The 9287-nt window shown below is 39.1% G+C and overlaps 2 protein-coding genes across 2 annotated transcripts; both read right to left on the bottom strand.

Moving 5' to 3' along the window:
• Positions 1–487: 487 nt before the first annotated feature.
• LOC125021978 (alpha-N-acetylgalactosaminide alpha-2,6-sialyltransferase 1-like) lies at positions 488–1015 on the bottom strand. The gene is made up of 2 exons (XM_047608204.1): positions 917–1015; positions 488–774 (listed from the first exon to the last, which is right to left on the bottom strand). The coding sequence occupies exons 1-2, from the start codon at positions 1007–1009 to the stop codon at positions 556–558; spliced, it is 312 nt and encodes a 103-aa protein (XP_047464160.1). The 5' UTR covers positions 1010–1015; the 3' UTR covers positions 488–555.
• A 2998-nt stretch (positions 1016–4013) lies between these two features.
• LOC125022803 (alpha-N-acetylgalactosaminide alpha-2,6-sialyltransferase 1-like) lies at positions 4014–7762 on the bottom strand. The gene is made up of 4 exons (XM_047609745.1): positions 7495–7762; positions 6345–6507; positions 4591–4753; positions 4014–4170 (listed from the first exon to the last, which is right to left on the bottom strand). Exons 1-4 carry the CDS (start codon positions 7582–7584, stop codon positions 4014–4016), a joined length of 573 nt encoding a protein of 190 aa, XP_047465701.1. The 5' UTR covers positions 7585–7762.
• Between the last annotated feature and the right edge of the window lie 1525 nt (positions 7763–9287).

Raw genomic sequence — 9287 nt, 5'->3', positions numbered from 1 at the left:
ATGTGGGCTGGTCTATCTAGAGGGCATAAAAGACTGCCTTCTGTTTAGCTTCTCTCTCTCTCTTGCAGCTCTCTCCCAGCAGGCTCCAGACCTGCCGTTGTGGCTTCTTTTGTTTGGTTTGTTGCACCATACAACACACACCTCACCACATTGACCACGCAACCACACACTGCTGACATGACTGACACTTTACTTTCCTACATACCTCATTCATTTGTAAATAAGTTTATTTAGCTATGTTAAACAAAAGCTACTTTTGAGCTCAATCTGTCTGTGTGCCTCGCTCCTTGTTGCCACCTCAGAGCCTGGTGGTAACAACAATGAAATGACATCAATCACACACCTAGTTTTACAGGTAACTGGGTTTTTACACAGCAACAGACATATTATGCAGAAGTAATCATGTGGGTTTTATACAGATTTAATTACTACAACGTTAATGCTTTTATTTATAAAAATGTAATAAATAAAACTAGTACAGTACAAAACAAAAAGCAGCCCCCACCCAGAAACAATGACATTACTTTATAGTCAAGGATTTGCTTTAACACATGTTCAATTCTTGATGTATTTTAGTTTCTTTGGCTTTTCTGTCCCTGATTCAGATTTCTGATATAGCTTAAGTATTTTCCTGTCGTGAAGACTTTTCCACAAATTCTTCTCCAGAATGTAGTCGTGGTTGCTGTAGAAAACAACATTGGTTCTAATCTGCTTCTCATAGTAGTAGTTGGAGTATTTGCTGTAGTCTTCCGTCATGAATCCGTATGCACTCACCTGAGGATGAAGGCCAGAGACAAAGAAATCATGGAGGACAGGTGAAAGTTTAGGCTCAGAATATGGATTAAACCAATTAAACCTAACAGAAAAACATACTGCAGTTTTGACCTAAACCAGTATGTTTACTACATTAACTTACTACGTCACAGGTGTGCAGAGCCAGGAAGAGAGTGAAAGCCCCATTGCTTGGTCTGACTATTGGCCAGAATGAAGCGTTTAGATTAGGAGACATTAAGAACCTGTTGGCAATGAAAACACATCAAGTGAACATACACATAGATTAGACTTAGATTCATACTGACAAATCGAAGCTTTGTTATAATTTTCCTGAAAAAAATTCCCTTTTTTTCTGTTGTGTTCAGCATTTGTTACAATTGGACATTTTAATCTTACAGACTTCTAATCAATAGACAGCTTGATAGGATTAAATGCTTTTTGTAACTGTGTGTTAGATAAATGATAGATGGTGATACATCTCTGTTTCACAGCAGGCCTTTGAATAATCTTCTTAGTTTTTGTAAAATTATATAAAGTCCTGGATTTAGATGGTATAGTTTAAACTACAGCTGTGTATATTATGTGTATATTGCTATATTACTATGATTGATGATGAAATCGTTTGTTGAGGTCCATCATAAAATACTCTTTAGATGACCTGACTTCAAAATTATATAAAAACAAAAACATATTAATGGTATAAGGTTTTAACGTTCCATTGTGTCATGGGCCACCTTTTTTTCCTGTTTTATTTTGTAATCAGTTTTCCTGTTGAATTTAGGTTTTAGGTTTAAACTTCCTGCTGTCTCTCTGCTCCACAGACTGTATATGAATATGTAAGTTTTCATTGGCTCGCATTAGCTAAAGTAGCTTTGTTCATTTCCTTTGTTCCCTGCGTTCAGGTCCTGCTGCTACATAACCATAAGACATTGAAAAAGAAAAGGACGTCATACATATAATGAAAATTAATTTGAAAAAGAATGCCACTTTTCTTACCATATCAGATTCATTTATAAAAGCATAGAGTTTAAACCATACAAAGTTTAGATAGGTGATAGGAGTTTTGAGAGGAGGCTGACCTGTTTCTTACGTATCGGAGGAAGTCTTGGTGCAGAACGTAGAAACGGCTCTCGTTGTACTGTCCTGAGTAGTATGTCCTGGGCCTGGAGGGATAAAATATGAAAGCAACTGTTGATAATAAAGGAACAAGCTGAGGAAAGATGATAATTTATGTTTGCACGAGGCTGAGGCTTGACTGGAAACATGTCGTAGGTTTCTCTTTGACTTATTTACTGTCAAGATTGTTGGCAGCTGATGAACAGCATTAGTGAGTCAACCAACATAACAGATTGGAGAACAAAAGTGTACTATTAAACTTTATATTTGCTTAGTCATATACATACAATACTGTTCAAAAGCTTTAGGCAGGTGTCAAAAATGCTGTAAAGTAAGAATCTTTTCAAAAATAGAAGTGTTAATATTTTCATCAATTAACAAAATGCAGTGAATGAACATGAGAACTCTGGTGAGACCACCCTTTGCCTTCAAGAAAGCATCAATTCTTATCAGTACTTGAACACAGTTTTTGAAGGAACCTGCCTGGTAGGTTGTTCCAAACATCTTGGAGAAGGTTGTCCTATTTAATTTCTTTAATTTCTTTCTGGTCCCTGTTGTGCTGCTATAACATCTGAATTTCCCCAATGGGGATCAATGAAGTACTATCTTATGTAATCCCAGACACACTTGATGATGTTGAGATCAGGGCTCTGAGGGAGGCATGCCACCACTTCAGGACTTCTTGTTCTTCTTTACCCTGAATATAGTTCTTAACGACCTTGGCTGTATGTTTAAGGTCCTTCAGAATAAATTTGGGGCCAATCATTTACGCCTCCCTGATGCTATTGCATGATGGATAAGTATCTGTCTGTATTTGTCAGCATTGAGGACACCATTAATTCTGATCAAATACCAGACTATTTGCAGAAATGCAGCCCCAACTTTGCAAGGAGCCTCCACCATGCTTCACTGTTGCCTGCAGACACTCGTTATTGTAGCTGTCTCCAGCCCTTCGGTGAAGAAACTGCCTTCTGCTACAGCCAAATATTTCAGATTTTGACTCATCAGCACCTGATGCCATTTTTCTACATCCCAGTTCCCATGTTTTCATGCATAGTTGAGTCTCTTGGCCTTGTTTCCATGTCAGAGGGATGGATTCCATGAAGACCACTCCTGGCCAGAGGAGGCTGTACCTGGGTCCCACTGGTTTCTGCCAGTTCTGAGCTGATGGCTCTACTGGGTATCATCTGAATGATGTGTTTTTCATCTGCTGCACTAATTTTCTTTGGCCGACGACTGCTTCTACAAAGTCCCTGACTTTGTTCAAGTGTACCTATAAGGATTGGTGCTGGTTTGAAGGCAAAGGGTAGGAACACCAAATATTGATGTGATTATTGCTAAGTCACAGTCTCTTCAGGCCAAGTAACATCTGCCTGGCATTGCCTTGAGAAGGGGATAATTACAGACTTTACCATCTCTGTAACACTCTTCTCCCTGGCCATTGACTGGATTGATACGTCTACTGAAGTGGATTGCACAGGACCCAAGGGCTCATCTTCTTGGCAAGAATGAGCTCTAAGTCCACTAAGTCCAAGTCTCTGGTCCTGAAAAAGGGTAAACTATACGACCGGTTTCACTTTGCCCCAGAAGAGACCATGATTCCATCAGTAGCCGAGAAACCGGTCAAGAGCTTTCAGAAGTTCCTTTGACAGCTCCCTGAAGGACTCGACCTGTCCACCTGGCTCACAGTGACTGACAAATCTGGCCTCCCTGGAAAATTCATAGCCTGGATCTACCAGCACAGAGTCTTGCCAAGAATACTCTGGCACCTGACAGTATTTGAGGTACCAATAACAACAAGTAGAGGCTCTAGAGGAGGCCATCAGCCGGTTTCTTCTTTAAGAGGACTAAGAGAAGAGTTTTAAATCACCCATTCCAGAGAGGTGTTGATATTATTAATATTAGATATTTTGCTAAAAATATGCAAAAAAATACGTAAATGATACCTACATTACATACATTTGTTTGTGGTACGGGCCGGCGCGAACACTTTGTCCTTTCAGAAGACCCTCCAGCCACTGGAAGTCCCTCATTCCTTCAGGAATCAAGACGTGCTTTATCCCCTGTCAAAGAACAAGACAGACGTTGTCTTTGTTTTGAGCATAAACAACATCACACCATCGTCACACAGGTTTCAATACCTCATCATGAGGGGCAGACGTGTAGCCGTACTCCGTCAGTAAAATAAGCGATGTGGTGATGGAGTGGGCCGTGTGAACGTACACAGATGTTCTGTTTCCTACGTCTTCCTCATAACCCTTGGTCAAGGCCCCGTTCATCCTGCCTCACAAACAATTCAAAACAAGAGGCTTTTCAAATGTTGATTTGTGTTTGCGTTTTCATTTCCTTCACTTACATAATGCTTCTGAGCAAGCACTACCATCCCTATTTACATATTTTGGAAGACTGAGCCCCAGCATCCAGACCAATACCCCTTTCACATCGAAAAGCTTTTGGTGTGTTTTCACATCACCAGAAGCCCCAGGTCTGACCTCCTGCTGTGAGGCTGCATGACTGTTTTATCCTCCCTCTCACAGGTCATCGCATCGACAACGTCATCATTACACATTTAAGTACAGTACACTACGAGATAAACAATGGACAGCATGGTGTATTTTTTTTTTACGCTTTCAGTATGTTGATGACCTAAAGAATGAACTGGTCAAACTCACACTGTTTTCAAATAGTGCGCTTTCTCACCGGAAAACATAATCATGAGAGTCGATCTCTGCACCGACTTTGGAGCCACTGAGGATTCCTGCGGTACCAACCACGGCACAGCGCACACAGCCATCACCTCCTGGTTTTGAAAGGAGCAGAGGCTCTGTTGGCTTTGGAATCAGCTTCAGTGAAGGCATCACATCTGCACATTAAAAAAAAAAAAAAAAAAACACATGAAGGATAAGGACACTCTGTTGAGGACACAGGTGTACGTATTTAAACCAGAGAGGACAGATGATTTAAAATAAGCCACATGATAAACTGGAAAACCCCTCTCTGAACAAGGGAGCTGGACTGAGATGTAATCTGACGTAGGCAAGGACTTTGAACAAACTCTGGTCAATTCTGAACATTAACCCGTTTAATCCCACTGGTAACAATAGTTGCCGCACTTTTTAGAAGCTCTTGAAGTGTTAGTTTGACTTTGGGTAGCTAATTAAAGTGTTAAAATGTTAGAATACGGTGTCTCCTATAACTTATATCAATATCGTGTAACTAGCGTAGTTTTGTAAATTAGTGCATAATGACATGTGTTTCATTTGTACAGAAATGCATGTGTGGAAATTTTATTAGGTTACATAAACTGTAACCTCAGTGGCAGCACACATTAGGTTTTGGATTATTGTAAGGTTATAATCTAATTATAATAGTGTGTGTTGTGTTTTAGATCGCGCAATATTATTTTAGGACTTAAGTTTATTATACAGTATATTTATTTCTTAAACAAGTTGTATTTACCATTTCAGTCGTTATGTGATACCCTTTATTAGTTGACACAAAGACAGGATTTCCTGTCCGTCTTTGTTCAGGGAGGGACAATTTAATGGAGGAATAAAGTGTGTGTTTACCATCCTGTCGTATTGGGAATGATTAAAGAAGATTCAAAACTGTAACCGGCATAACACCCACAGCCCAGAGAGTGTGGAGAATGCCACGCAAAGAAATCAGGGTTATGATACTCATGGTGCCGTCATGTCACATCCTGTTTCTATATCTTCAAATAACATTATATTAACTACCCGATATGACCGAAAAGATCCCTGAAAAATAAATATTTGACATGTACTTTAATGTTTTATTTTGGCCCAAGTCCCATCCACTAACATGAAGGGGGCAGAGCTTATGACCTATACAGCAGCCAGACACCAGGGGGAGCTGTGCTTGCTTTGGCGTCAATTTGAGGAGCTGTTATTTATGGGGGCTGGGGTTGGGCATGGCAAGACTAAAGTTTGGTAATAAAGGGTTATTTAAATGCACCAAAGTTAAACGGAAAATGACGATAGTGATTATGTCTGCATATGGTTCTTTGTACAAAAGCTACACCCAGTTACAAAAAACAAAAAAAAAATCCAAAACGGTTGAGTAGAACAAACAGGTACACCTTTACCACTCTGTTAAAAGTTTCTCTGGATCTGAAGACAGGAGGCAGGGTCTGGTTCTTCTCTCCTGGCATTTACAGTATGTTTAAATCCCATCTATGCTCATAATTAATGCGTTCAATCCGTTATTAATAAGTCCTGAGAGAATAATCTCTCTCTCTCTAATCCTTATGCCAATATTTTGCAGAAAACATATAAGATTTACTGGTGTCAAATTTTCACATTTATCATTTGACTTACAGTATATCTAGAGAACGAGGAACATGAATTAGTTTCCAGTGTTGCTCCATGTCTGTTACTCATTAGTCCTCTACATGTAATACTGCCCAAGCACAGACACACATAAATACCTACCGTCGTACTCCAACTCCATAAAACCAAAAGGATTGTTAAAATGTGAAAGTCGGTTCCATTCACTCATGTTGATGTTGTCTTTGTGCAGAAACAAACGTATGTTGGGAAGAAAAGCCTTCTTGAAGCTCTCGTCCTTCGAGTTTCTCAGAGACTGGGGACAGGTCTAAAAATGATAAAATCTTAAATTATGAAATAAGCTAAACCTTGACAGATGATAAAGAAGGAAAAATAGAAAAATGCAAACAATGAATACATGCAGGTGACACTCAGTTGCTTTCATACATTTCTCACATCACTATTTGCATTTGCATTTTTTTGCACTAATGGCTAAAATTACAGTAATGTACAGTAAACCTGAGATATACTACATGAACCCATAACAGCAACAACAACTCTGCGAGTTGCAGTGCTGTAAATATGGCAGATCTTTACTGTAACACTACTGTACAATACAATAAACTAAATCTGGGCTGCAGTAAAGCTGCAAGTCTAAATGTAAAAAGTGACAAGTCCCACTGCAAGCTTCATGTATGACACAATGACAGTAGTGATGTGCAAATTGTTTCGAGTTGAATTACTGTACAATATATGTACAAACCTGTTCTCCAGACAAAATGTTTGAATAACTGAATTTACGGTGGTTCTCTCACGTTTAGGTGCACCCTTCGACCAGCCTAATTCCATCAGGAATCCACCTATGTACCTGTCCTCTTTTTTTAGGAGACATTCGTCCTCATTTAGGAGATATTTTTAGGGGAAAAAATTATAAACAAAAGCATATTTTTTTGACAGATTTAGACAACTAACCATTTTTGTATTTAATAACTCAAGCAATGAAATGAAGACCATTAGTTTTATAGGGAATGGCTATTCAACATTGACAAATATAGTTATTTTTGTCTGACATAACATAAACAAATGATTTCATAAAACAGCAGAGAATTGTATGGCAGCAATTGATGCACATCCAAAGCATTTGCAATCTGTTGGAAGGAATGACACTGCTACTGTGATGATTGCACAAATGACAATGTTGTGGAGCTTGAACTAACTGTTGTGCAGATGTTAATAGTGATGTGAGAAATGTACCAAAGCTGAGAAAAACTGTAATGCATTTAAACAGATTCAGTTCTATCTTGTCTCCGCTTACTCTCTGTCCAGGACGGCCATCCTGGTTATAAACATCCTCAAAATCCCACTTTGGAAGCTTCTTGAAGGATTTGTTGTAGAGGACGGGCATTGGTGTCTCAGCTGCTGCTGCATTTGTAGGAGTGGTTATTTTCACCCGGAGTGTTGTGGTGAACACGGCAGGACGTGGAGTCGAGTTCCCTTTTTTTCCGGAGAGTGTAACGATATTTTCATGTGACCTGTTTCCCTTTACATGTCTGACATTTCCTGACAAACTTGTCCAGGTGAAAAAATTAAATGAACAGACACGGCTTCATAATTTATATGCAAAAAAAATAAATGTTCCTTTCTGTGTGCTATTTCTGGGCAAAATACAAAAACACGACTTACCTGAAGTTTGTTACTGAACGTTTCCATTGTAGAATAAAAAAAATAATGCCAAGTGATACCACACTTAACAGAGAAAATGTCCTGGTGACTCGGACTGCCATCGCTGAGAAGTGGAGCCTTTTTAGTTGAATGAACCAGAGTCAAGTATTTGGACAGGAGTGTCTTTCTCTCCTGAAATTTACCAACTTGATCCATTTGATAACATACATGGGCAGGGTTGCATAGCCTGAAGCAAAGAACAATGAAATGACATCAATCACACACCTAGTTTTACAGGTAACTGGTTTATTACACAGCAACAGACATATTATGCAGAAGTAATCATGTGGGTTTTATACAGATTTAATTACTACAACATTGATGTTTTTATTTATAGAAACATAATAAATTAAACTGTTTGACTCAAGTACAAAACCAAGCTTACAAAAAGCAGCCCTTCTTTGTATCTTTGAGACCTTATTTGTATCCAATTTGAATATTTCCAGTCCAGTCTTTAACTTGTTGTGTACCATAGGTGGATGGGACAGGAAAAAAAATAGTGGCGAAACAAAACAAAGAGATCTCGCCATGTTTATGCACCAGTGAGAGTGTTGCTGTACATCAGTGTTGAGTTCATGTGAGTATTTGGAGTCCTTCTCATCCCTTCATCCCTTCCTCTCGACCCCTTTTTATTTTCTATTTTTCCATCTACCTGTCTCACGACTTATTTCCATCATTTAAGGTGTGGTCTTTGTTAAACCGTTTCTTCAAATAATAATAAATGATGACAGACGGGCTCTGTAAAGGACACACCAAGCTAATGATTAGCCAGTTGGTGATGTTGGACTCCTGACGATGATTTTGAGTTGAGTTGGTGACACAGAAAGTCATATACACTTATTATCTTGCTCTTTACGTTTACAATCATTATTTACGGTCAGGTGTCAATCTGTTTGATTAGCTAGTTAGTGATGTAACTTACCTGGTTTCCAAGTGGGTGGAGCTGAGAGGAGAGAGACGGAGTGAAAAAGAAAGTCACCACTAAAACTTAGTCTAGTAAGCTACAATGTTTTAAGTTAGCGTGATTTAGTTAGGTACCTGCCTGCACGATTTAGGGAATTTGTTTGCTGGAGAGACTTAAAGATCGGTGGGAGCTTTTTACCCTGATGTGGAGATGTAAATAACAATGATCACACCGGAGACTGAGGTGAATTGAGTCCGTTTACTGTCCTCACAATTCATACACTGAACAAGGTAAGTTTGCTATTAAACCGGCATAAATGCTCTGGTTGCTAAGCAACCATAAACTCCAACTCTTTAAGGTTCTTAAAGGTACAGGGCCTCTGGATCTGGGTGAATGTCTTTACTATGCTAACTACTGTGGGTCACCACAATGGAGAATTTTACTTAATTGAAGCTAAAGCTGGCTAGCTCCTCATGCTAGTG

This window comes from Mugil cephalus, chromosome 16, assembly GCF_022458985.1.
Source record: "Mugil cephalus isolate CIBA_MC_2020 chromosome 16, CIBA_Mcephalus_1.1, whole genome shotgun sequence".
Classification (NCBI taxonomy): domain Eukaryota; kingdom Metazoa; phylum Chordata; class Actinopteri; order Mugiliformes; family Mugilidae; genus Mugil; species Mugil cephalus.
Note: the sequence above shows the minus strand (reverse complement) of the source record. Positions and strands in the feature narration are given on the sequence as shown.